At 53.9% G+C, this 27,109-nt stretch overlaps 2 protein-coding genes across 11 annotated transcripts; one reads left to right on the forward strand and one right to left on the reverse strand.

The window, feature by feature from the left end:
* Positions 1-70: 70 nt before the first annotated feature.
* Positions 71-18,638, reverse strand: NUCB1 (nucleobindin 1). Of its 2 annotated transcripts, none has more exons than XM_059382514.1 (13): positions 18,529-18,638; positions 17,985-18,124; positions 15,320-15,394; positions 12,914-13,046; positions 9,211-9,314; positions 6,175-6,360; positions 5,840-5,930; positions 2,696-2,754; positions 2,333-2,425; positions 2,158-2,250; positions 1,658-1,828; positions 1,088-1,184; positions 71-980 (listed from the first exon to the last, which is right to left on the reverse strand). In XM_059382514.1, the coding sequence occupies exons 2-13, from the start codon at positions 18,111-18,113 to the stop codon at positions 868-870; spliced, it is 1,344 nt and encodes a 447-aa protein (XP_059238497.1). In that variant the 5' UTR covers positions 18,114-18,124; positions 18,529-18,638; the 3' UTR covers positions 71-867. The 2 variants fall into 2 exon arrangements, with proteins under 2 accessions (XP_059238497.1, XP_059238496.1); XM_059382513.1 differs by having other exon boundaries at positions 15,320-15,427.
* TULP2 (TUB like protein 2) lies at positions 10,883-27,109 on the forward strand. Of its 9 annotated transcripts, none has more exons than XM_059382507.1 (15): positions 10,883-11,229; positions 11,994-12,112; positions 16,520-16,627; positions 16,730-16,820; positions 19,819-19,851; positions 20,203-20,254; positions 20,688-20,814; positions 21,414-21,551; positions 21,814-21,930; positions 23,341-23,462; positions 24,109-24,417; positions 25,333-25,445; positions 25,963-26,077; positions 26,163-26,261; positions 26,501-27,109. In XM_059382507.1, the coding sequence occupies exons 4-15, from the start codon at positions 16,786-16,788 to the stop codon at positions 26,846-26,848; spliced, it is 1,608 nt and encodes a 535-aa protein (XP_059238490.1). In that variant the 5' UTR covers positions 10,883-11,229; positions 11,994-12,112; positions 16,520-16,627; positions 16,730-16,785; the 3' UTR covers positions 26,849-27,109. The 9 variants fall into 9 exon arrangements, with proteins under 9 accessions (XP_059238490.1, XP_059238489.1, XP_059238494.1 ...); XM_059382506.1 differs by having other exon boundaries at positions 11,997-12,112; XM_059382511.1 differs by lacking the exon at positions 10,883-11,229 and having other exon boundaries at positions 11,237-12,112; positions 26,501-26,672; positions 26,950-27,109.

A 27,109-nucleotide genomic window follows, 5' to 3' on the forward strand; every position in this document is an offset into this window, starting at 1 on the left:
GAGGACTTTAGCAGGGGAATTGGGGATGAGGTTTCAGAGGGAACGGTATATCCAAAGACACAGAGGAATGGAAAGTGTTCCAGAAAGTGTATTTGGATGGAACTGGAGTACAGAGCAGAACTTGGAACCATGTGAAAAAAGGCCAGAAAGTGGGGCAGGGCCTCCTCCATGGGCTGAGGGGCTGGAACCTGATCCTGGGGCTGGGTTGGCTCCAGGACCCCTCTGGGGCTGTGTGGGAAAAGGGCAAGGAGCCAGGCAGCTGGAAGCCAGGGGTCAGGGAAAGTCTGGGTTCCTGGGGTCAGCACTAGTCAGCTATGCTCATGACTCTGCTGTCCCTCGCAGCCAGCCATGGGGAAGACACTGTCCTTGAGCATCAATGGTTCTCTCGAGACCCCCCCCCCCCCCAAAAAAATACCTCATCAGCCGACAGAAGCCGGACAGCAGGCATTCCAGCAGCAGTGGGGACAAAGGCAGGATGCCAGGGTAGCCATGACCTGGGCAGCTGAGGCCAAACCATCTCGAGAAGGCAGGCACAAAGCCAACCCTTCTCAGGAGGGAGAGGACTTCCCTAAGTTAGGGATGCAGTGAGGGTCCAACTAGACTTGGGGGTCTCGGAAAGAAGGGAGCACAGACTGGGAGGCTGTGGAAGCTGAGGGGCAGATGTAGGGCTCAGGGAGCAATGTGTGAAGAGCCACCTGGCCCTCCCCTCCCCCAGGCGGCCACACAAGTCACTGGCCCCCCAGGGAGGTTGATGTCGACTCCACAGCCCCCTCCCACCAGCTGCCTCGGTAGGAACCCAGAGCGTGTGTGTGTGTATGTGTGTGTGTGTGTGTGTGTGTGTGTGTATGCGGGGGGGTCCCAGGAGGATCACAGGTGTTGGGTGTCCGACTGGGGCAGCTGTGGAGGCTGATCGGGAACCTTCTTTTCTAAAGGGTCGCCATCCTTCTGGTCACCCACTGGAGCTGGGACAGGTGCATCATCTGGAAATGCAGGGAGGCAATGGTAGCAGTAGGCATCCCAGCTTCTTCCTCCCTCGGACCTGGAGTGGCCGCCAGCACCCTCCCCGCCCCCGGGGTGCCCAGAGCACCTGTGTCCGGGTGGAACTGGAGCTGTCCCTCGGGGCCAGGGGCTCGGCTGTTCTGGCCTTGCTGCTGCTGTTTTCTTTGTTCCATTTGCAGGACGGCCTGCAGCGAGTGGGGCAGATTGCGTGGGCAAGAGGGGATGATACCGAGTCTCCATGGCAACCTGCTAAGTGGTCCTGAACCCATCCCTTCCCTATGGGCCTTGGCATTTTTCTCTCTCTCTGAGAGTTGGGCTTAACAGTAAGAAGATCCAGTTTTCCCTCCCCTGTCATGGCTTGGTTCATACCTCGGGACCGGGAAGCCTTCACTGAACCCTTGCTGAGTCTAGCCTCCCACTCTGTCTTTGGTCTTCCTCCCTCCCACTTTCTTGCTTAGAGCCCCACTGCCCTTATCCACCATGGCAGCCACAGAGCGGTCAGGGATGGGGACACCCGCCCTTACTAAAGATGGCGGTCACCACCTGAGAGTCTAGTAGTGATGAACATGGTGGCCACAGGCCTTCCCAGCTTCTGAATATACAAGGACAGAGGCCATCAGGGACTTAGAGGATGGGGCCAGCCTCCCTGGCCAGTCACCTGCTGCAACTCTCTCTTCTGGGCCTCCAGGCGGCCCTGAGAGCGCCCCAGGGCCTCTGTCTCCTGGCTGAGGCGCTGCGCCTTGGCATTCAGCTCTGCCTCCCGGGCGGCCAACTCCTCCTCAAAACGCCTTAGTTCGTCCTCCGTGTAGGCAGGGTGCATCTCCACTGTCTGCGAGGTGAGGGCAGGGGTCTCAGCAGGGTGCCGTGAGCCTTAGCCCACCTGTGCTGGGGAGGGCGCCGCTAACAGAGGCGGCCTGGGTCACGTGTGAGGGCAGAAGAGCTCTGCGTGGAAGCTGAGGGTGATAAAGACCCAGAGAAAGGGGAGAAGAGAGACCCAGAGGGGGATGGAGACTGAACCCAGAGACAGAGGGAGGCAGAGAGCCAGGGTAGGGACACAGAGACCCAGAGGGTAAAAGAAATGTCCAGAGACTCTGAAAGAAGGCTTCGGGCTGGGGGGAGAGAGGCATTCAGGACTCAGAGAATCCTCCATGGTCTCACCTCCCAGCCCTCCCCGGTGTCCCCAAACTCCTTCCTCTGGGTGGATGCGAGGAACTCCTCCAGGGTCACAAGGCGGTCCTGGTTGGTGTCCACCTGGGGAGCCAGGGTAAGAAACAGAGCTGGGCCTCACTCCACCCCAGCCCCCATCCTCCCCATGTCCCGTTCCTCATCTCACGTTCTTCATCACGTGCTCCCTCATGCGAAGCCGCTCCTCCTCCATCTCCCGCATGTCATCTTCTTCGTTCTTCGGGTCATACACCTTCTCCAGCTGCAGCAGTGTCAAGGGAGAGGAAGGACACATTGAGGGGTCCAGGGCGACCTCTCACCTAGGCTACTCCGTTTCTTTACACACAGAGACCACGCAACTTCAACTCCCAGAAGTCCTCAGGGGCCCCATGACACTCCTGGTAGCCTCCTTCTGTCCCAGGGGCTGCTGGGAGTTGTAGTTTCTCTTGAGTTCCCATCCAGGGGGACCCAAGGGGACACATGTCCAATGCGGGCATCCTCTGCACCCGTGGTTCCCAAAATGCTCGCTCACCTCCTTGGTGAAGAGGGCCTCCAGCTCCTGTTCATCCAGGACCCCATCACTGTTGATATCTGAGGGGGAGACAATAGGGTATCTTGGGGGGACTGAGTACAGGGTGGGTCAATTCTTTCTGCTAGAGAAAGAATTGGGGGCTGATGTGGGCTCTGTTATGAGAAGACAGGTATCCTTGGGTCTCCAACAATACAATGATACCTTTCAGGCTTCAGTACCCCATTGGCCAGTTGCTAGGACAGCCAGATCCCTACCAACCAGGGTCTCCAGAAGGGAATAAACGAAGGCGGGCTTTGCCAAGACCACTCTTGGGATGGTCATAATGCAGGACTACTTGATCCCTAACCCCTGATGATCTAGGCACAGGATCAAGCCCTTTGCCCAGGAGCCAGGGGTGTCAGAGGCCTCTGTCCCAGAGACCCCGGCCACAGGAATCTCTCCACCTGTCACCCAGCTTGTATGGCTCCGAGGCTCCAGGCTTCTCAGCCGCATGGGCCACGCTCGCTGTCCCCCCGCCCCCACCCCTCGCTCATTCAGATCAGCGCCCACACTGGTCCTTCAGAGGAGGCTGGAAACCCTGACCTCGTAAATCCAAAGTTTAATTTTTTTAAAAACATTTTATTTTTAAGCAGCCTCTACAGTGAGTGTGGGCCTCAAACTTAAAACCCCGAGATCCAGAGTTACATGCTCCACTGACCAAGCCACCCGGGGGATCCCGCCAATGGTTAATTTTTCACCAGCATTTTACTTGACTTTCTGCCCTTGGCTTCCAGAACATCATTTTCTCCTCCCAAATACCCCTCATTCTCCTTCGTTGGTTCCTTTGGCTCCATCCTCCTCCGGAATGCTACCTATCGGAATGCTACCTATCGGTGGGCCCCAGGGCTCAGGCCATCTAATCCTGGAATCCATCATGTAGCCACCAGCCACACTGGCCATTTAAATTTAAATCGATTAAGATAAAAAATCCCAGGGGGAGTCTGGATGGCTCAGTGGGTTAAGCAACTGTTCAACTGTTCAGCTCAGGTCATGATCCTGGGAGGGATCGAGTTCCACGTCAGGACCCCTGCTCTGCAGGAAGTCTGCTTCTCCCTCTGCCCTTCACCCTGCTCCTGCTCTGTCTCTCAAAGAAATAATAAAATAAAAATCTAAAAAAAAAAAATCCCAGTGTCTCACCCCACTTGTTACCAGTCAAGCATTCAACAGCCACATGTAGCTGGTGGCTGCCATATTGGATGGCACGGAACATTTGGATCATTACAGAAAGACTGTGACTGGCCCGCCCCTCTTCAGATGGGTCCCTCCAGTCTCTCATCTACCAGTGCCTCTACACCTGAATATCCAACTGTCAACTCTCCTGGCCACATAAGTGTCTGACAGACATCTGCAGTTTAACACGAACGGACTTAGTTCCCAAATATGGCTGCTCCCACCAAGTACCTCAGAGTCACCCCTGACCCTTTTTGTTAGCTCATAATCCTCATCCAGCTGCATCCAAGCTGCGAGTCCTACCAGCTTGCCCTTCGAGGTAAACCCACAATCCAACGGCTCTTCCCTCCTTCCCAACCAACTGAGCCACCCAGGTGTCCCTCTTCCCTCCTTCCCATGGCAAAGCCACCAGCATGTCCCGTCTTCTCCAGGCTTTTGGCCCTCCCACCATATAGCCTATCCTCCACACAGCTGGATTCTGTCAGCCCTTAAGGCAGACAGAAGCAGTCCCAAACAAGACAAATTCTGTATGAGTCCACTTGTGTGAAATAGCTAGAATTCACAGAGACAGCACCCAGAAGGGAGGTGGCCAGGGGCTGGGTGGGGAGGAGTAGTGGGGAAGTTGTTGATTGACCAAAGAGTTTTCCTTTGGAAAGGATGAAGAATAATTCTGGACTTTGGCTGAACAACATGTGGGTGTCCTTAGCCTACCTGAACTATCCACTTCAAAAGGGCCAAAGATGGGACATTTCATGGTTAGGTGTATTTTACCACAGTTACAAATTAAAAAAAAAAAAAAAAAAAATCATGTCTCAAAACTAGAGAATTCAGTTCCTTGGTGTGTTTCAAGAGCTTAACAGCCACATGGGGGCTGGTGGATACAATACACTTTCCGCCCATAACCCTCCTGTCATCTCTTCCACGTTACTCATCTCTTAGCACTCCTCGGGGCACTATTATCAAATCCCCTTCCTTGACTGTCACCCCCCCACCCCCCACCCCCAAGATCAAGAGACATCTTGGTATTGGTGGTGTGTGAGTTTCATGGGCGGCTTGTGTAAAAATTCTAGAACATCTGGGTGCCTGGGTGGCTCAGTGGGTTAGGCCGCTGCCTTCGGCTCAGGTCATGATCTCAGGGTCCTGGGATCGAGCCCCACATCGGGCTCTCCGCTCAGCAGGGAGCCTGCTTCCTCCTCTCTCTCTCTGCCTGCCTCTCTGCCTACTTGTGATCTCTCTCTGTCAAATAAATAAATTAAAAAAAAATCTTTAAAAAAAAAAATTCTAGAACATCTTATACTACCTGGATTTTTTAGATTCACCGAAATACAGCGTTATCAGTTTGCCTGATCACTGGCTGTGTGAGGGGGGGGAGCTCGGTTCCCTTCACAGCGGGATCCACAGACTCTCCACGAAGCTTGGTCTCAGAGGGAACTGGGGAAATGTCTGCTGAATCAATGAGCCAGGCCCAGCTAAGCTCCGCGGACTGCTGGCAGCTTCTGGGACAAGCACATCTGAGGGGGTCCTGGCAAACCTGGGTTAGGTTCCTTCAGAGGAGGAGAATGAAGGGATACGTGTGTCTGAACCACCATGGAAAAGATAGCCTTCCAGTCCCTGGAGGCCTGTTTATTTGGCAGCAGGGCTCCTAGGCTACTGTGGGAGGCACGCCCAGCCTAGCCAAGCCTGATGGCTCAGTTAGTGGGTATCAGCCTGAGAACCGAGGAGTCTAGTGTATCCCTGAAAAGAGAACTAGATCTTCACTAGAAGGTTCTAGCAATGCAGAAGGGTGGACCCTTCTAGACCAACAGGAGGGTCAGGCTCAGATCTCTTTGGCCTGCCTAAGCCTCACTGCAATGGGGACACTTCTTAGAATTCAGGCCCCAGAAAGGTCAGAGCCTCAGGGTTCAGCCTGGGTCTTGGGGCTCTTCCCCACCTTACCATGCAGTATGAAGAAGGTCTTGGGGTTAAACCTGTTGGGGTCCAATCCATCCAGCTCCTCCCATACCTCCTTCAACTGGGCTTGGCTGCCCTGTGGAGGGGAGAGCCAGGGGCTCATGAGCAAGAAGTCTGAGTCCCTCCCAGCCCTCGAATGTCATGCCCCTCAAGCAAGAAAAACTACAACTCCCAGCAGCTCCTGGAGGTGGCTGAGCATATTTAAAGGGCCTTCTGGCCTCAGGATCTGCTGGGAATTGTAGTTCTTTGGCTACTTTCTCATCTTGCGGTGCCTGGAGAGTTGGACTTGGTGTGGGGTAGCCACAAATGAGGGTTCTTACAGGTACATTGACTTTGGGGTGCTCTCGGTGCCGGCGTTGTTGTTCTTCCAGCTTTCTCTCTGCCTCCTTTCGCTGCTCCTCTCCCAGGGACTCCAGATAACGGCGTCTCTCGTGTTCCTTCAGCATCTCATAGCGTTTGAACTCTTCATGATGGGCTGCGTCGTACTGGGCGAGGTCCCGGGTGGCCTGGAGAGAGGCAGATGGTCACACCTAGGCCCTAATTTCAACCTCCAAATTCCAGGCCCTCAGCCCTGAACCTGGTCAAGGGCCACCCCAATCTCCACCCAGTCCTGGGCTCCATGTCCTGAGCTCTCTCTTTTTTTTTTTTTTTTAAAGCTTTTATTTATTTGACAGAGATGACAAGCAGGCAGAGAGAGAGGCGGGGAAGCAGGATCCCCGCTGAGCAGAGTGCTGGACGTGGGGCTTGATCCCAGGACCGCGGGATCATGACCTGAGCCGAAGGCAGAGGCTTAACCCACTGAGCCACCCAGGCGCCTCCCACTTTTTTTTTTTTTTTTAAGATTTTATTTTTTTATTTGACAAAGAGAGACAGAGAGCTCAAGCAGGGGGAGTGGCAGACAGAGGGAGAGGGGGAAGCAGGCTACCCGAAGAGCAGGTGGAGGCCGATGCGGGCCTTGATTCCAGGACCCCGGGATCATGACCTGAGCCAATGCAGTTGCTGAGCAGAGAGCCTGCTTCCCCTCTCTCTCTCTGTCTGCCTCTCCATCTACTTGTGATTTCTCTCTATCAAATAAATAAATAAAATCTTTAAAAAAAAAAAAGATTTATTTATTTGAGAGAGAGAGATAAAGCGAGAGAGGGAACAGATGTAGGGAGAGTGGGAAAGGGAAAAGCAGGCTTCCTGCTGAGCACGGAGCCCAATGTGGGGCTCGATCCCAGGACTCTGGGATCATGACGTGAGCTGCAGGCAGATACTTTACGACTGAGCCACCCAGGCGCCCCTTCCCTATGGCTTCTAAAGAGAGTACAGCTCTGCCAAAGTCTTGGTTTGGACTCAGGGATACTGATTTTGGACTTCTGGCCTCCAGAACTGGGAGAGAATACAATTCTATTTTTTATTTTTTTAATTCAAAAAAGAATTTTATTTTTTAAGTAACTTCCACACCCAACATGGGCCTTGAACTCACCACTGCAAGATCAAGAGTCAAGCGTTCTAATGACTGAACCTGCCAGGCGCCTCACATTTGTTGTGTTAAGTCACTGAGTCTGTGGTAAGTTGTTACACAATGCGATAATTTCAAGGTGTCTTAAGCTATTAGGTTTGTGGTAATTTGTTATAGGGCGGTATAAGAAACGAACACAGCTGCTGTGTGGGGAACAGGTTCTCACAACGAGGATAGGTCTACAGGCACTGAGTGGGTAGAGAGCAGGGATGCAGCTAAACGTCCTATAATGCACAAACCTCCCCCACAACAAAGAATTATCCAGCTCCAAACGTCAAGAGTGCTAAGTTGAGAAGTCCTGGTGAGCTCGGAAGGCAGAAGCAGGGAGCCCACTGAAGAAGCAGCTATGAGAGATGTTGCGAGCTGAAGCTAGGAGAAGGACGGTGGGGCTGGAGAAAAGCAGAGTTTCTGGAATATTCTGGAAGTGACTAGCAAAAACATTTCTCAGGGACTGAGCCCAATGCCAGGAATACTCAACTGACGGCTATTATCTTCAGGGCCACTAGATGAAGCTCCAGGAGGCCAGAAACGGGGCACTCCAGGTTTGTCCTGGAGGCACTGGGGACCCAGGGAAGGAATGCAAGCAGGGAAGAGGCAGGGTCAAGTCTGGGCACAGCCTTGCACTCCCCAGCCCCGCCGCCCTTGGCTGTCCCCATGAGGCTGGGCTGGAGATCCTGCTTCTCAGATAAGGGCTCTATTAGCTCCTATGGCTGCTATAATTGTACACTTGGTGTAAATGTAAATGGTGTAAAACAACACACATTTGTCGGAGGCAGGCCCCTGGCCAGGGCGGCCTCCGCCATTAAAAGATGGCGCCTGGCTAGTTGCCAGGTTAGGATTGCCTCGTGAGACTAAGCAGAACGCCCAAAGAGGAGGTAAACAGCATTGGTTGCTAGCGAAGTTGTTCGTTTAGTTGCACAGCCTGATTCGCTCCCTCCTGTACCCTGCTCGCTGATTGGTCATGTAAGCGTATATAAGTGTGTAGACTTGCGGAAATAAAGAGAGAGAAGATGCGTCTGAACTGGGGCTTCTTGCCATCCTTGCGGGCCGAGGGCGACAACATTCAGGGGCACCTAGGTGGCTCAGTCTGTCAGGCACATGACTCGATCTCAAGGTTCTGAGTTCAAGCCCCACATTGGGTGTGGAGCCTACTTAAAGAAAAAAAGGAAAGAGAGAGAAAGAAAACAACACACATTGATCATCTTGTATTATGGAGGCCAGAGATATGAAAATAATTTTACAGAGCTCATATTACAGTGGAGGCCGAGCCATGCTCCTTCTACAGACTTCTCCTTTCTAGAACTGCCTTCCACACTGGCAGCTCCTTCCCCTGTCTGCAAAGCCAGCAACTGAGCACTTTCTGCTTCACACTGCTACCTCCAAAGGTAGTCACACCTCCCTCTGTGAGGACACGGAGGGCCCACCCGATAACCCAGGGTAATCTCACCCGCTCAGGACCCTCCGCTTAATCCCCTCTGCAAAATCTCTTTCACCAAGAGAGGTCTACGCAGCCAGAGGTTCCACTGATTGGGATGTGAAGGGTGGGACATCTCTGGGGGGCGCGATTCTGCATGATTCTGCCACCCCCGCCCCCACCCAAGTCATATGGGGAAGGACAAAGCCGAGGAAGGATCTGAAATGGTCTGCATGGAGCCCAGCCCATTCTGCCTACACCTTGCTCTCCCAGAGAGAATCTGGGGAGGCTTCCGGGGACTGCCTGGCCTTTGCAGCCACTGACCTCGGAGAACACCAGGGTGATGGAGCACATGTCCCAGGCTCCATTCCCTTCTCCCTGTCCATGAAGCCTCCTTCAGTTCACTGCCCAGAGCACCCCCCCACACACACACACTACCGTCTGGATCAGCAGCTCCAGGTCGCGGGCCTCGAAGGTGTGCTGATTCTGAGGGTCCAGATGTTCAAACTGCTTCAGGAGGCTCAGGTGATCCACCTGTACATCTGGATGAGGGAGACGTTACTTTAAAAAAAAAAAAAAGTGCACAGAAGTTCCTTCTTTCAAAATCCCTGGGCTAGATCTGCTCTGAAGGAGGTCACAGCAGGTACTGGGAAAGCACAGAGGATGTCCTGAATGAAGCTGGGGCAATCAGGGAGGGCTTCCTGGAGGAGGTGACACCACAGCTGACTCTGATGCTCAAAACAATAACCATAATAATAATCAACATGTATTGAGTACTCACTATATGTTAGGCTCTGCTTTAAATACATTAAATATATTTAATGCATTTTTAAAATACTTTATTTATTTAACAGAGAGAGAGATCACAAACATCAGGCAGAGAGAGAGGAAGAAGCAGGCTCCCTGCTGAGTGGAAAGCCTGATGAGGGGCTCAATCCCAGGACCCTGGGACCATGAGCTGAGCTGAAGGCAGAGGCTTAACCCTCTGAGCCACCAAGGCACTCCTATTTAATGTATTTTTTAAAAATTGTATTTACTTATCAGAAAGAAAGAGAGAGAGAAACACACAAGCAGGAGGAATGGCAGGCAGAGGGAACAGCAAACTCCTTTGCTGAGCAGGGAGCCCAATGCAGGGCTTAGTCCCAGGATCCTGGGATCATGACCTGACCTGAAGGCAGAAGCTTAACCGACTGAGCCATCCAGGCATCTCTAGAGCATTTATTTCTCACAAAAATCTTAAGACAAAGGTTCTACGATGATCCCATTTTACAGATGTGAAAACTGAGGCCCAGAGAGGGTCAGGGACTTGTCTAGGTCACCATCATCTAGGAAGTGGCAGAGAGAATATTAGAACCCATTGCCGGACTCCAGAGCGCAAGTCCTGTTATGGGCTGAATTATGTGCCCCAAAACCCATTTGTTGGGGTCCTTACCCCCAGACCCTCCAAATGTAACCTTATTGGCAGAGAGGGTCTTCCCAGAGGTGACCAAGTTAAAACAAGGTCTCGGGGTAGACCCAAATCCAAGAGGACTTGTTTCCTTCTAAAAGGGAAAAAAATTTGGACACTGCAGGGAAGACACGAGGCAGAAGCTGGCCGTATCCAAGCCAAAGAGAGACCCAGAACTGATTCCCAGCAGAAGAAACTGATCCTGCCACAACCTGACCTGGGACTTCCGGGGTGCTAAAGCCAGCCTGTGAGGGGCAGCGGGACATGTAAATCAGACCCAGGCCGGCTCTCCAGTGGCTCCCGTTCTGGGAAGGGAGAGAACTGTACACACACGGGAAGGCCGGGAACCTGAGGTCTTGTGTTACCATGGGGCCAGCTCTGCCCAGGGTGAGCCCAGAGGAGGGACAGGCTCACAGGACACAGACACAGATCAAATTTCATGATGCATTATTCATGCCACTAATGGGGGCTGAGCCCCTACCCCTGGGCCAGACGTGGTACTTGGCCCTGGGGCCGCCATGGGAACCAGACAGCAGCAGCGTGGGCTCCCCTTGCCCCCAGCACCCAGCAGGAGACAGAGGACCAACACACGTGACCCTAGCAATCCCAGGGATAGCAACCAACAGAACCTCCCTTGAGCAGCCCCATCAGGGTAGGAGCTGAGACAGAAGCTTGGCCAGCAGTGCAAAGAGCCTGAGAACATCCCAGGCAGAGGGAAGTGCCAGGGTCAAGGTCCAGAGGTGACAGACACACGCTGCCCGGAAGCGTTATTAAAAACGCTGACAGGAGAGGGCACCTGTAAAGGGAGGGGTCGGGTAGGCAGTGCAGCCGTGAGGACCGTGGACTTGGGCCTGCTGACCTCTGGGAAGCCGGGGTGAGTCCTAAGAAGAGGAGGGACAGGATGTGGACTGGATGCTGTGATGGACTGCGTCACCACCCCCAAGACGCCCATGCCCTAAACCCTGGAACCCATGACTAGGGGACCTCAGGTGGCAAAGTGTGACTTTCAGGTGATTAAATTAAGAATCTGGAGATGGGGAGGTGATCTCGGGTTACCCAGGAGATCCAATGCAACCATAAGGGTCCCTCTAAGAGGGATGCAGGGGTGCCTGGGTGGCTCAGCGGGTTAAGCCTCCGACTCTTGAAATTTCGGCTCAGGTCATGATCTCAGAGTCATGAGATCAAGCCTGGTATTGGGTTCCACACTCAGCACAGTCTTATTCCTGTCTTCTGCCTCTCCCCACTGCTCATGCTCCCAAGAATGCGCGTGCGCGCTCTCTCCAACAAATAAACCTTAAAAAAAAAAAAAAAAAAGAGGGAGGCAGAGGGGGAAGGCCACGTGAGCACTGAACACAAAGGCTACATACTAGCTTTGAGGACGGAGGAAGAAGCCACCTGCCAAGGAATGCCACTCCAGCAGCCAGAAAAGACGAGGCAACAGGCTGCCCCTAGGGCCTCCAGAAGGAGTGCGGCTGCGCTGATGCACTGATTTTTGCTGGGTGAAACTGACTTCCGATTCTGATCTCCCAACTGTAAGGGAATTGGTGTGTGTTCTTTAACCCCTGAATTTGTGGTGATTTGCTGCAGTGGCCACAGGAAATGGCTACAGGATCCCCCTGGCTGCTGAAGGAGTGCAGGGGCGGGGACTAGGACCCAAAGCAGGGGAGGCACCAGGGAGCCCAGGGAGGAGGCGACTGCAGTGATCCAAGCGGGACCCAGGCAACAGCAATGGATGGTGAAGTGGTCAACTCTGGAACTGTAATAATTAAATCAGCAGACAGCCGTGGGTGCCTATGCAGGCCATCTGGTCACCGTGGAGCTCCAGCACCTGCCTGGTCCCCGGCACACAGTACAACCGGAGACACGTGTTCGTCAGTGGACCCGTGGAATCAGGTAAGTCGTGAAAACAGGCGTGTCTGACTTTGGCTTGGGTCGTGGTCTCGGGGTCCTGGGATCAAGCCGCGCATTGGGCTCTGTGCTCAGAGCAGAGTCTCCTTTTCCTTCCCTCTGCCCCTCCCCCTGCTAATGCTTTCTCTCTTTCGATCATTTAAAAAAAAAAAAAGGGGGGGGGCGCAAGGGTGGCTCAGTGGGTTAAGCCTCTGCCTTCAGCTCAGGTCACGATCTCAGGGTCCTGGGATCGAGTCCCGCATCGGGCTCTCTGCTCGGCGGGGAGCCTGCTTCCTCCTCTCTCTGCCTGCCTCTCTGCCTACTTGTGATCTCTCTCTGTCAAATAAATAAAATCTTTAAAAAAAAAAATATTTTAAATGAAAATGGTTTTTATTTATTTATTATTTATTTTTAAAGATTTTATTTATTTATTTGACAGAGAGAGAGCACAAGTATGCAGAGCAGCAGGCAGAGGGAGAGGGAAAAGCAGACTCCCTGCTGAGCAGGGAGCCTGATGTGGGACTTGATTCCAGGACCCTGGGATCATGACCTGAGCCGAAGGCAGCCACTTAACCAACTGAGCCACCCAGGTGCCCCATTAAATGAAAATGGTTTTTAAAAATAAAAATTTAAAAAATGAAACGGAGAAGCAAAAAACAATCCACCAGTCATGTTAGCGGTAGATGGTTCTAGAAAGAAAACTCGGTCAATTTTCTATGTACATCTTAGGTGGTGGACAGGGGTGGGGTGGGGGTGGTGGTGAGTCCCTAGGAGGGAGGCCATCCCACCCCACCCACCCCTGCTTACTGGGCTCCTGCTCCGCATCCATCTTGGCCTTGAGCAGCATCCGTAGCCGAGACACCTCCTGCCTCTTGAGCTCATCCAGCTTGGTGCGGACATGGTGGCTGACAAAGTCCAGCTCCCGGCTCAGCTTTCCACTCTGCCCAGGTGGAGGGGACACTGGTCAGGCTGGGGGCCCTGAAGGGGGCGCACGGGGCAGCCTCGTCCTTTCTCTGCCCTCCCGGGAGACTTCTACCAGCTTTGTGAAGCCTGGAAAGCTTACAGACCCTTGGCCCACCCGCTCCCCAAGCCTCCGAGACCAGGTCCAGCCCTGCAGCCTGGCGTCTGAGGCCCTGCCCACCCCAGGAGCCCCGAGGCCCACCATCCGTCAAATCACATTTGGTTCCAGCAGCACTAACTGGGCATCAGCCTCCACACTCAAGGCTCTTTCCCCCTCCTGGGCTTTGCACATGCTGGTTGGTCCCTCTGCCTAGGATTCTCCCGCCACCCCCTTTCTAGGCCTAAGCAGATCCTCACTGCCCTTAGACACTCAAAGCACACAACACCTCCCTTGAAAGATCCTCTGGGCAACTCCCCGCCCCCCTCCCTGGGGTGCCTTCCCTGGGCTGCCTCTCCTCTCACTTCAGATTCTGTTTGTTGCTCAGAGCTGACCCCAACCCTCTCCTGCTCACAGCCCCCATGGCTCCCCAGGGCCCCCAGGACAGAATCCCTGCGGCCGGTACCCGAGACCCTGCACACATCCACCTCTCTAGCCCCATCGCCCCTGTCTTTATGGCAGTGATCATGAACCACGGGGAGACACGGAAAGTACCAGAATGCTTTGCTTATACACAAAGTTCCCGCTGTCTGAAATGCCATGCCTTCAACCCCCCATACACACACACACACACACACACACACACACACACACACACACACCACAACAACTTCTACACCACAGATATCCCCACTCAGACTTCAGACTTCACTTGGGCAAGGGGCACCCTTGCTCCAAAAGTTCTCTCTCACTTGTCATGCTGGACTGTGCCCTCCTGAGGCCCGCCCAAGGCCCTCTGCTATCTGTCATTGCTCAGACTGTTTTGGTCACTTGAGACTCACAATGGGGCTCCCCGGCCCACAGGGCCCATGGCCCTTGAGAGGCAACAGGACACAGTGACCATGAAGACAGCCCCATTCACCCAACCAGTCAAGCATCTACTCTGGGCCAAGCCCTGTGCTGGACTCCCTGGGTCTGTCCTCTAATCTTGCCCACAGCCCCATTTTACAGATGGGCAAACTGAGAGCCCAGCAAAAGCCACTGGGTATCAGGTCAGAGTCGTGTCTCCCCATATTCTTTTCCTACTCAAGCAGATATTACTGCCACCACCAAGGATGATGACTGACATCCACTGTGGCCTCACGATGTGCCAGAGCAGGCCCTGAGGTGGGGATCTTCACCATCCTACACCTCTCACGTCCCGCAAAGTGTTGCATCAGAACCCCCAGTATCTGAGAAAGACACCAGGGTCCAGAGGGTGAGGCTGCTCAGCCCGGAGCACATGAGGAGGAGCTGGGATTGTTCATTGTACTGGGCACCCGTCGCTCTCCACACTCTGCCTGCCTCACTGGCCCTTCTGTTTCCAAGATCATTTCCCACTGATATGATCTTGAACCCTGGCAGCGTGTTGGGGATGGCTGCACCTCAGGTTATCCCAGGTGGGCAATGGGAGGGACTGAGCTTTAGGGTCTCTGGCTCTGCTGGTCCGTCACTGGTGGCCAGGTAGATGGGGGTGACATGGGAGCCCCAGAAATGCCAGGAGGCTTTGGGGGAGCAGGGCCACCTGGGTCCTCTCTGGGACCAAGGACTCAAGGAGGCCCCTCTAGGTGGGGCATGCCCACACGCACCTGAACGGGGTGGGGGAGTCTGTGTGCGGCAGGGCAGGAAGGAGGAAAGGGGGCCAGTCAGCCCCATCTCCTTGTGGAGGGGGAAGCCGCCATCAGCCAGCCCTGTGGGGACACAGAGCCTATATGGATGACAAACACTGCCATGAGGGCCTCCATGGCCCCCTTCATAAAATGACGACAATCTCGGCCCCTCTGGAGGCCCAACGTGAGCTAGAGGGGAGGCGAGCTGCAACCACATCTCCTGTGTCTTGAATTCTTCCTGAGCAGGACACACCAGCCTGGCCCTCGGGGGACCTGCACGTGCATGGTAGGTGCGAGGACCGCCACCCTGTGCATCTCCATCCTTGACGCATCTCACCTCTAGTGATCCTAAGCTGAACCCTGTAACGCAGACTCGGCTAGTGCGCCCTCTTTACAGAAGGGGAAACTGAGGCACAGCACGGGGCGGTCACACGGCATGGAGTGCAGAGCAACAGGAACGAGCACGCGCCCCTCGTTCCCTCCCACCTGGCCTGTGCCCAGCCGCACCTTGATGTCCTCGGCATTCGCAGCCTGCAGCTTCTCACGGAAATGCCCGTCTGTCTCCAGCACGTTGATGACTTCCTGGAGGTACCGGTGGTAGTACAGGCCAGTGTCCTGAGGGGACAGGGATGAACACAGCGCCCCCCCCCCCCGTTCTCCCTGTGCTTAGGAGCCAGGGCCAACATCCCTGGGGGCCGGCTGAAGGACCCCGAGGCCCCGTGCTGGGAGCAAGAGGCAGGCCTGCCCCATGGGACAAAGCTTCTAGAGCCAGGTGGCCCTGGTTCTGATCCCCAGCTGCTCCGTAAGACCAGGCTGATCCCCTGGGCCGAGGTACTTGTCTCCTCCCAGGCCATTGGTGGAGACAAAGTAGACATCACACGGGGAGACAGACACCCAGCCCGACGCCACACATGGAGCGGGTGCTCAGGGTGGACACACCAGTATTTGCTGGCGAGCCGTGAAACATACTCTCATCCATCGTTCATCAGGCAATCCCCGCGCTCCTACCGCGCACTAGGTGCTCTGCTAGGGACTCGGCAAGTGACCAAGACAGACAAAAATCCCTACGCTCCTAGACCCAGACTGGCGTGTGTAGGTGGGTGGCATGCCTGGGTGGCTCGGCCCATTAAGCATCTGCCTTCAGCTGGAGTCATGATCCTGGGGTTCTAGGATCGAATCCTGCATCAGGCTCCTTGTTCAGCGGGAAGCCTGCTTCCCCCTCTGTCTGCAGTTTCCCCTGCTAGCGCTCTCTCTCTCTCTCAGTCTCTCTCTTCCTGTGACAAATAAATAAAATCATAAAAAATAAAATAGGCAATAAATTCCCTGCTTCTCAGCGCCATGGTGAAAAGTACACAAGATGAAGGGCCTGGCACGATCCTCAATCTATTACTGCCATCATTTTGTAAGTAGCGAGCACGCGGTAGGAGCCGGATAACCTGATGGCTCAGCCAGGCCCCTGTGGGTATACCGACTTCCCACTGGCTGACAGCAACCCGAATGTATTCCCTTAGCGTTCTGAAGGTCAGAAGCTCAGAACAGGACAGGGCTGAGTTCATTCTGGAAACCCTAAGGGAGAATCTGTTTCCTTGCCTTTTCCAGCTGCTAGAGGTTGCCCGTGTTCCTTGCCACATGACTCTGCATCACTGTGACCTCTGCTTACGTTATCCTATCACCTCTGACTTTGACCTTCTTGCTTCTCTCTTATAGAGAACACTTGTGTTTACGTTGGGCCCACTTGGATAACACAGGCTAACTTTTCCTTCCATCAAGAGCCTTGTCTCGATCACACCTGCAAACCCTCTTTTGCCCTGTAAGGTAAGATAGTCACAGGTTCTGGGAATTAAGGTGTTGACATCATTATTTTAAAGTTAATTTATTTGTTTTGTTCTATTCTATTCTGTTCTATTCTATTTTTAGTAATCTCTATACCACAGTGTGGGACTCGAATTCAGAACCCCGAGATCAAGAGTCATATGCCATACAGACTAAGCCAGCCAGGTGCCCCAAGGTGTGGACATTTTTGTTTAGCCAACGGGCTGGAATCCCAAATCTTCCAATTACTAGCTAGGTGACCTTGTTAGGACAGCTAGAATGCCTAGTTCACTTTAAATTTCTGATAAACAACAAATAATTTATAAATATACTGCAAGAGTTTACTTATATGCAACATTATGCATGCTTGTCTGAAATTCAATTTTAACTGGGCATCTTGTGTTTTTATTTGCTACACCTAGAAACCTCAGTTCTTGGGCAAGTTACTTAAACCCTCTTGTGCTTCAGCCTCACCTGTGAAGTAAGGCTGGGCGCTCCCCATTGAGGCCCCACGTGACCTGCCCCCTCCCCATTCTGCTCCAGTCCCACTGGCCACCTCCATGTCTCTCTACTCACTCTGCTCTCCACACCACAGTGTCTTGGCCCAGGCTGTTCCCCCTGCCTGGAATGTCCTTCCTTGCATTTTGCACTTCAGTTCACAATCCTTCCTCTCTGACCATCACCCTGGTGTCCACTCTCAAGAAATGTGTGGGATGAATGAAGGGAAAGGGGACTTAGAAGTGCCTTCTGTGCCTGCAAAGATGTCACCAAGCACAGGCCTAGCTCACAAGGTGGGACCGCCACACAGGAGCATAGAACCATCCCCTCCAGAGACAGTGACGTGACCCTTACTGATGAAGGCTGTAGGAGCAGTCAGGCCAGAAATCAGCGCCTGAGCCTTGGGAGTCTCAAATTCCCTAAGACCAAAGGTTTCACAGCATCTGATAAACACATGTTGGGACTACCTTCACAGCTTTAACAACTCCCACGAGCTCCAGGAAGCCAGCACACCCCAGTTAAGGAACTCCACCTGCCCTAGGTGTTACTGGGAAATGTAGTTCTTTTTTCAGATTCCTTCTTGGGGATGGCACTTAAAACATAGGGGGGTAATGCAGATTTGTCACTTAAATCTGACCTCATTTCCCCCACGCCTCAGAGCCAGGGACTTAGAAATATGCACATACACACGTATACTAGCCCCGAGTTTTTCACCACGTCAAAGCCCCAGGACGGCAAAGAATGGCAGTTAAACTTAAAGCCGCGGCGGTGGGGGAAGTATCCACCCAGGAGCGACGCGGATCCGCGGGACTGTAGTACCACTTGCAAACACCTGGCGGGAAAGCAGGGCAGGGCCACTCACTGGGCTCTCGGTCGCAGGGCTCTCCTGCTTGGGCGTCCCCCGCTCCAGGGGCAAGGCCAGGACAGTGCGCAGCAGCAGCAGCGGTGGCAAGAGGAGAAGGAGGGCTGCGCTGGGCCCAGAGGAAGGCATGGCGGCGTGGCCTGTGGGGGGCAGAAAGGTGGATAATGTCTGTCCCAAGTCAGACAGGACTCCCATGGACCCAGCAGTCCGGGCCTCCAGCGCCGCCCCCGTCCCCCTTCTAAGAGCCAAGACTCAAAGCGTCTCGTTTCCCGGGACACAGGATTCCGCACCTCCAGCTCTTCCTTCCTGAGACCCAGAAGTCCTAGCTCCCAGCACCCAGTCTCTTCGTTCAGACTGAGGAATCCGAGATCTCAACCCCTTTTCCACAGAACCAAAGGTCCAGGCCCCTCAGCCTCCCTCTTCGCCAGGATCTAGAAGTACTGGTGCCCAGTCCATCCCCCCCGGGACCCAGTTTTCCAGCCCTCTGGTCCCCTTCTCCCGCTCCACCCCACGACCCAATCTAGGACCCCTCCCAAACCCTAACCTTTCCTTCCGCGCAGAGGGCGTTTTCCCGGGCTGAGACCTCCGGCGCGTTCGGGTGATTTCCCCCCGAGGCCCCGCCCACTTTCCAGCAGAGGACCCGCCCTCAGAGGTCTGATTGGTCCGCGTTGGCTCCAGGTCCCAGGTCCCTGTCTAGCGATCCGCCCCTTGCCGAAGTCGCTCGTCTGTTCTCGAAAGCCTCGGTTCCCTTCTCGGAAGCTCTAACTCTTGATGCCGCATTTCCTGCGGAGAGCGGAGGCTTTCGAAGAGAACTACAATTCCCTGCAGGCAGGGGAAAATGAGGCCACTTCCGCTGGCCAGGAGGCGCCTGCCTCCGCCTCCTGGCTGTTGTAGTTTTCCGCATCTATTTTTCCACAAGAAGTGGCTGCAAGTTACAGATCGGTAGCAATTGGCACAGGTCATCTTATAAATTTCTAACATATAATATATGAGATAGATAGATAGAGATATATATCTAATAAAAGCCATGTACATCTAATATAAGACACATATATGTATACTCCATATACACACATGGATATACATATACGTATACATGTATATATGCGTATAGACATACGTGTGTGCGTATATACACATGCACATGTTGTATGCACACACACACGTGTGTAGTAGAGCGACCCAGAGATGCCGGCTCTCTTGGGTCCCTTTAAGGTACACCTTCCACGCCCTTCCATTTCAGAACCCTGGAGCAGGATTGCCTAGCTGCAGTGGAGGTCAAGGGTCATTGCTTTGTTGGAAGTGGAGTGTGGGGGGCCAGGAGGGAGGGGATAAGGGCAGGTCCCAGTGGGAATTCCCCCCCCTCCCTCTGAGCCCTCTTTCTTTGCCTGCTTAATTCCCAGAGACCCAGAGATTAGGTCCCCAGCTAAAGAGAGGGTTAGGTATTGTTTAGAAATTGGTCAGAGAGGCAAGGTACCAAAGTGGGAATGTGAAAAGCCTCCACAGGCACGAGGAGAGGAGCTGCCTGATCCCAGGCAGGTGGGTGCTGGCCACCTGGGGTCAACAGGAGTCGAGTGTTTGGGGCCAAGAGTCCTAAGTTTCCATGCCTACTTAAAGGAGAGTTAGCTATTTGGAGGGAGAGAGAACTGGATTCCTGCGCCCATCAAAGTCATGAAAGCTGGAAAAAGGCGGCTGGATCCCTGATGGAGGAGGTGCTAGAATTCCGGCTGCTCGGGTCCAGGAGAAAATTTTAAAGCTTAAGATCAGGTGTTGGAGGGTGGAGTCCACTGGGATCTTGGGTCTGTGTCCTGATTCTTCATTCTTGCTTCTCCAGAATGTCTCAGGAGAATGACACATGGAAGAAAGAGTGAGTGGGGCAACAGGATGGGCAAGGATGGAAACGGGGGTGCAGGAGGGGCTTAAGGTTTGATTATGCCTACACTCACTTCATGGCTTTATGGCCATGTTTGCAAGTTCAGCATTGTCAGCCTCACAGTAAGGGGCTGGGGGCCTGGACTCCTGAATCCTGCATTCTAGATAGGCCAGTGCTGAAAAAAAAGAGTTTCAGAACTGGTGGGGCAGACTGAGGTTCTGCTCCTTCTGTGACCTCACCAGTGCTCAGAACCCAAAGTTGGGCAAGAAGAAAGGGAAGGGGGGGTGGCTTTGGGGCAGCTGGGGTGCCCTGCTTGTTGTCACCATGACCCTGCTCTTCTCTCAGGGTGCTGGGGGATGAGCTCATCGCCATGAGACTGCAGAAGCTGGAACACCAGGTACTATGCCAAGGAGTACTGACACCCCCCAATCCCCCCCATCCCTCACCCCCACCCATCAGTCTTCCAAAGCTTCCAGGGGCACCACCCCAGGACTTTGTTCTGGGACTCCTGGCCCTCCTTGGCTCTCTCCAAGCATCAAGTCTGCAACTGGGAAATGAGAAAATAGGAATTGGGGATCCTAAAGAAACAGATCTTGGTGATGAGAATGCAACGTTTCTAAGGAACAAGGGTTTTGGAGGGCAGGACTTCTAGGACCTGGGGGACCTGACGGGTGCCAGGACTCCTGGATCCAAGGAAATAGGAGATGAGGGACTGAGAGCCTGGACTCCAGGACTCCCCTCCAGGCATGCCTCCCCTTACCCCAGGCCCTCCTTCGCCCCGTCTTCCGGTTCGGTTCCTGGCCCCCACACCCCCGTTTTCCACTCCGCAGAGACGGCTCTTTGAGAAGAAGCAGCGGCGGAAGCGCCAAGAGCCCCTCATGGTTCAGGCCAATCCCGACGCTTCCCTGTGGCCCCGGCGACCATGGCGACGGGAGGAGCGCCTCGCGGGTGACAGCAGTGAGGAAAAGTTGTAGTGTCGGGCAGGAGCCTAGTCCCAGAGGGAGGGGTCTGCGGGAGTTTGGGACCAGGCCCCCAGGGGCCGAAAGGGGAGGGTCCAAGCGGAGTCCTGATGAGACCAGTACCGGGCCCTTGGGCACCGGGGAGCAGGACCCGGGAGAACTCAGGGGCGGAGCAAGGAGACCGCGGGGGCGGAGCCCGGTGCAACTAGAGGGTGGGGCGCGAGAGCGGCGGCGGTGTCCGGCCGGGGACGGTGTCCAGGCGGGGGCGGGGGAGGCGGCCGCCCTGGAAAAGGCAGAAAGGCAGAGATTCAATTCCGGAGAGTGAAGGCTGGAATTAACAAAGCCCCGGGGGCGGGTGGGGGCCCAGGCCTGGATCTTCAAGACCGGTCCCAGAGAGACCGAGAGCTGCGTGTGCGATTGTGCGGGCACGGAGTTAGCCGCAGGGATGTGCTTGCTTGAGCCTTAGGATGGATTTTGCGTTCTGCATGGGTCTCCGGGGTTTGGGTGGTCACGCAGGAAGTCACTGAGAGCGCGGATCTTCGCAGAGGACTGGAATTTGTACATCGTGTTAATGGGTCTCGCTGCACCTTCTCCTAGGCCTTGGGAACCCTTTCCTCCAGGAAAACGTGCCAGAGGCACACCTGCGCTCTGGTGTCCACAGTGCCCTGGGCATCGTGAGCTGCGGTGGAGATGGCAGCGGTGAGCATGGCCCACTGGCATCGCCGACAGAAGGAGGTAATCTCGAGTCCTTGGGCTGCCTGTACCCTAGAACTACACTCCCACCAGAATCCAGGAGTCTGGAATCTCAATCCTTGTTCTCCAAAGAAACCAGGAGGCCAGGCCCCCAGGGGCCCTGTCATCCCTCACACCAAGGAATCCAGATCCTGAAACTACTCCTTCTCCAACACTCAGGAATCTCAATCTCCAGGCCCCTTTCCCACCTCCCCAACCTCCTGAAATCCTGATCTCTAGTCCCTTTCCTTCTCCTGGCTGCCAGACAGTTCCGACCCAGAGTTGGAGGAAGTTTCCGTGGAGGATGTCCCCGCTTCTCCACCTCCTTATAAAGAGCCTCCAGGGACTCGACGCAGGGGTTGGCCAGCCCACCAACGACCTGGTAATTTCGGGGACACTGGGTGGAATCCGGTCCCCTGGTCCATATGGCCCCCTTTCTTGTAACAGTTTTGTTTTTTATTTTATTTATTTATTTATTTTAAAAGATTTTATTTATTTATCAGAGAGGGGGGAGAGAGCGAGCACAGGCAGACAGAATGGCAGGCAGAGGCAGAGGGAGAAGCAGGCTCCCTGCTGAGCAAGGAGCCCGATGTGGGACTCGATCCCAGGACGCTGGGATCATGACCCGAGCCGAAGGCAGCTGCTTAACCAAACAGTTTTGTTTTTTAAAGATTTTATTTATTTGATACACAGAGAGAGAGGCACACAGTGAGGGAGGGAACACAAGCAGGGGGAGAGGGAGAGGGAAAAGCAGGCTTCCCGCTGAGCAGGGAGCCCAATGCTGGGCTTGATCCCAAGACCCAGCGACAATGACCTGAGTTGAAGGCAGCCGCTTAATGACTGAGCCATCCAGGCACCCCTCTTGTAACAGTTTTATTGAAATATATTTCTCATACCATACAATTTACTCATTTCAAGCTTACAATTCCATGGTTTCTAGTATATTTACAAAGACGAGCAACCATCACCACAATCAGCTTTAGAACATTATCATTATCCCAAAGGAAACCCTGTACCTTTTAGCAGTGACGCCACCCCCCCCCCCCCCCCACAACACCCTCCTCTCCACACTTCACTTCTCCCAGCCCTAGGCAACCACTAATGTACTGTCTCTTTAGATTCGCCTATTCTGGACACTTCATTTTTTTTTCTTCAAAATTTAAGATCAATTGGCCAATATATGGTACATTATTAGTTTCAGATGTAGAGTTCAATAATTCATCAGTTGTGTATAACACCCAGTACTCATCACATCATGTGTCCTCTTTAATGCCCACACCCAGTTACCCCATCCCCCTCTCAGTTTGGACATTTCTTTGAAATAGAATAACATAGTATATGATCTTTCATGATTGGCTGCTTTTGATTAGCATGTTTTTAATGTCTCTCTATGTTGTAGCATCATCAGTACTTCGTTACTGTTATTTCTTGTATGACAATTCCTTCTATTCTCATGACATGACCAGCGATTCAATAACAGAGTCCTTGATTATCACCCCAAACCCCGTTCCTCCCTCCCATTTTAGTTGCCCATCTCTCGGATGCCCTCTTTGGGACAAGGTAAAGGGAGGACTCTAACCCCACCCCTGTCCTTAGACTCAGGGGAGAGACTACTCAGCCAGTGTAGACACCGTGCACATGGGGGAGCTGGAGGATCTGGCATGAATAATATGGAGAGGCCAGGAACCCAGGATATCTGGCCTTTTCCAGCAGCACTGGTGACCTGGTCCTAAACTCCTGGGACCCAGGTGCCCTGAACCAGTCTTTTTTTCTGGCCCTTTCCACCCCTTAGGGGCCAGTGCGGAGGAAGAGAGTGAACCCCGGGATGTTGGAAATGAATACGAGGCCCCCAGTCCACAACCAAACCCGGGCATGGATGATGACCTGGGACGCGGAGACTTGGCCTCCAACAAGGTAGGAGGTGGCACAGCCAATCAGGATTTAAGTGGAGGGCTAGCTAGCCTCGGACTCGAGAGAGGGTGGGTCTGCAGCCCAATCAGAGGCCCTTTTTGCTGATGGGTGGAACCTGTTATGATTGGGCTACCAGTGTTTCTGGGTGTGCACCGTTTATGAAGTCAATCTGGAGGATTTATATTGATGTAGGCATACCTCAAAATCCAGCCCACCGAAAGGCAGCGAGCTTTGGAGGGGGTGAATCAGTGATAGGGAAGGGCCAGTTGGCACTCACGCTGAGTGAGTAAGACAGTTTCAGCTGCTGAGATCCGGGCCATGTTAGATGTTATCTGGACCGAAACAACACTGGTTTTAGCGGAACCGACAGTGCTGTCGAAGAGATTCTCCCAATGGGTAGATGGGGCGGGCGTTGCTCCAGAGGGTCGCTATTAGTGGTGACCAATGAACAGATGATGAAGGCTTGATTGGGTGGGCCCCTTGAAGGTGCTGGCCAATCAACACGTAGCTAAGACGTTTAACCAATAGTCAGAAAACATGGTTGGGAGGGGGCGTAACCCTGCGCCGGTATGGCCAATCAGCAGTTGGTAAGGCTGCGGTGGAGGCGGGTCTCAGCCATGCCTCAGTTTTAATTTGGCGCCTGGACTAGGGCGAAGACCTGGAAGAGAAGAAAGAGGAGTCGGAGTCCAGAGTGAGGACGTCCCCACCGGCAGCCGAAGAGGTGTCCGAGACCCCGGAAGGCGAGGTCGGCGCGGGAAGCAGTGATGTGGGCAGCTCGCCCCGCGCGCCTCTCCGCGCGCCTGGCCCTCGTCTGGGAGAGGACATGGAAGCTTATGTGCTGCGGCCGGCGCTGCGCGGCCGCACGATGCAGTGTCGCATCAGCCGCGACAAGCGCGGCGTAGACAAGGGCATGTTCCCTTTCTACTATCTCTACCTGGATGCCGCCGAAGGCCAGAAGGTGCGGTCTGGCCTCCTCTCCAGCAAACCCCACCTCCCAGGGGGCAAGTCCCGCCCCTTACTGAGCGAGGTCAAGACTTCCACGAATCCAGGTCTTGCTCAGTGATGACACTGAGCAAGGACTTTTGAACTCCAACGCCAAACCCTAACGTTCTCCGAACTAGGCTGCTTTCGCGGTAGCATAGGCCCTAACCAAGCCGGTAACAGCCTCGTCCACTCGAGATGGGCCCACCTTTCTTAAAGTCAGGCCACGCCGTCTGAGGGTCTAAAACCTTACCCCTTACACACCCTCTTGAAGTGTTGGCCCCACTGTGTTTGTCCAAATTCAGTCTCTCGCTGAACCTTCTAATCTATCAGGCCCCTCCCCAATCCTGGGATAAGTCCCACCCCCTAGGAACCAAGCCCCTCCCCTCGCGGATTGCCTAGTCTAGAACCAAACCACGCCCCTCTCAACTGCCAATTTCCCCCTCCGCAGGGGCTGGGCGGCCTCTCCTCCAGGCAGTCTTCCAAAGAGAGGGTTTCCCCCTACTCAGTAGTGCTAGACCTGCTTTTGCCTGATGAGATGCCTACCAAAGTCCCGCTGGAGGCTCCTTCCTAGTCTCCAAAGCCACCCAGCCTGCCACAGTTAGGCTCAACGCTGCCGGGGCTCAGCCCTGATCCAGGACCCAGTGGCCGAAGGAATGAGGGGGATATTAAGATGTGAAGCTCCCCTTCAGGACCCAGCTGATGACTTCCTTCAGTGAGAACCACATCTTCCAGAGCAAGGCTCGAGATACCTTTTGCTCTATTACCCTCTCCTCTGCCTTGGGGACACGGTGTTTTTTTTTGTTTCGTTTTGTTTTGTTTTTATCTTGGACCCCTAACCCTAGCCAGATACTAGAAACTGATTCTGATGGGCCATGCTTCCTACCCACAGCACTTCCTCCTGGCTGGGCGCAAGAGAAAAAGGAGCAAAACCTCGAATTACCTCATTTCCCTGGACCCCACAGACCTGTCTCGGGATGGGGACAACTTTGTGGGCAAAGTCAGGTGGGCAGAGCCCTGATATGTGTGAGAAACAGGTGGCAGGAGGGCTTGGGGGTGCCGGGAAGGTTGGGGGAGAGAGGACAATCGGGCCACCAGGCACAAGTTCCACCTGTTTTAGGACCTTTCGTCTTAAGGATTGATGGGCTGTGTATATCTTAGGCGGTAGCCCCAGCATGGGTGGAAATAAGAAAACTAGGGGATTTGGAGCAGAGGTTGACGTTTAAGACGTTTGACTTATTGGGTGGCAAGAGGGTGGGACTCCTAATTCCCATAGGCCAGGGCTGTGGTGTGCGTATTCTTGTATTTTAGGGGGAAGAAGGCGCCTAAAAGGCAGGAGACTAAAAATCATGGCTCATCAAAGAAACAGAAGGGGCGGGACTGTAGATGCACGGAACACGGAACCCAAGTGCCAACTAGAGGGTTAATGGGAAGAGTTGATGACACGATGTGGGAAAGCACTTAATGTACAGCAAAACAGTAATTATTTTTACCCTGACCACTCACTCTCCTCCTGGGGCAGATCTAATGTCTTGGGCACCAAGTTCACCATCTTTGACAATGGGGTGAATCCTGAAAGGAAGAATTTCATCCCGGAGACTGCTCGGATCAGAGAGGAGCTGGGGGCTGTGTGTTATGTAAGTGTGTGGGAGACAAGAGAGAATGAAGCAGGACGGTGGGGAGGGAGAAAGAGCCAGGCCAACCAGAGCACAATACCTTCAGGAAACCAACGTCTTGGGATTCCGAGGGCCCCGGAAAATGACTGTGATCATTCCAGAAATCAATGCCCAGAACCAGAGAATCCGTATCCAACCTCAAAACGTGAGTTGGTTAAGGTTGGGAATTTCTGGGTCAGTCGGGGAGGAAGGCCTGGGAGATCTGCCCTAGGCCCTAAGGGAGAAGGGGGCCCATGGCTTGCAGGTGGTCCTATGTGAAGCCAGAGGGAGTCTGTCAGATTTCCGTGTTTCTCAAGGAAGAGAGATTAGGAACGCAAAATCTGCATCCCAAGAAAAAAAGTTCAGTGGTGGAAGCTTAACCACGCCCCCTGCTTTATCTTCTAGGAACAGGAGTCGCTATTGAGTCGCCTCCAACGCGGGGCCCGTCAGGGGCTTGTCCTGCTGCAAAACAAAGCCCCGTCGTGGAGCAACGAGAGCGGCGCCTACGTACTCAATTTTCACGGCCGAGTCACTCGGGCCTCGGTCAAGAACTTCCAGATCGTGCATCCGGATGACCGTGAGCTCCTAGGAACCGGTTTACCTGGGCCAGGGCTGGAAGGGCGAGGGATGAGCGGACGAGAACTACTTCCCCCATCAGCCCTTGAGCTTTTTTCTAGGCAGGGCCGAGCCCGCGTTATTGCAAAGCCTCTTGGGAACTGTAGTTTAAACGGCCCTCAGGTTTTCTGGGCTTAGTGGGAGCGTCGACGAGCCTCTGAGAAGTGGTAATCAGAGACCCGCGGAAGGAAGTTGAGGAGTGGGGGCTAGGTTTCCTTAGTTTCTGACTTCCTCCTCAGCCGACTACCTGGTGCTCCAGTTCGGCCGCGTGGCCCCAGACACGTTCACCATGGATTTCCGCTTCCCACTTTGCCCGCTCCAAGCCTTTGCCATCTGCTTGTCCAGTTTCGATGGCAAGCTGGCATGTGAGTAATGCAATGAAATGTCATGCCCTCACCA

This window comes from Mustela nigripes, chromosome 17, assembly GCF_022355385.1.
Source record: "Mustela nigripes isolate SB6536 chromosome 17, MUSNIG.SB6536, whole genome shotgun sequence".
Taxonomy (NCBI): domain Eukaryota; kingdom Metazoa; phylum Chordata; class Mammalia; order Carnivora; family Mustelidae; genus Mustela; species Mustela nigripes.

What these genes read in the sequence shown, in the direction of transcription:
- TULP2 (XM_059382507.1), top strand. Translation starts at nt 16,786, where the DNA reads ATGCCATACAGACTAAGCCAGCCAGGTGCCCCAAG. An exon ending in AGCCAGCCAGGTGCCCCAAG is followed by an intron (nt 16,821 to 19,818) that starts GTGTGGACATTT and finishes TTGCTTCTCCAG; the next exon opens with AATGTCTCAGGAGAATGACA. An exon ending in AACTTTGTGGGCAAAGTCAG is followed by an intron (nt 25,446 to 25,962) that starts GTGGGCAGAGCC and finishes CTCCTGGGGCAG; the next exon opens with ATCTAATGTCTTGGGCACCA.
- NUCB1 (XM_059382513.1), bottom strand. Translation starts at nt 18,113, where the DNA reads ATGCCTTCCTCTGGGCCCAGCGCAGCCCTCCTTCTCCTCTTGCCACCG. An exon ending in CGAATGCCGAGGACATCAAG is followed by an intron (nt 13,047 to 15,319) that starts GTGCGGCTGGGC and finishes CCACCTGGGCAG; the next exon opens with AGTGGAAAGCTGAGCCGGGA. An exon ending in ACCCCAAAGTCAATGTACCT is followed by an intron (nt 5,931 to 6,174) that starts GTAAGAACCCTC and finishes TCCCCTCCACAG; the next exon opens with GGCAGCCAAGCCCAGTTGAA.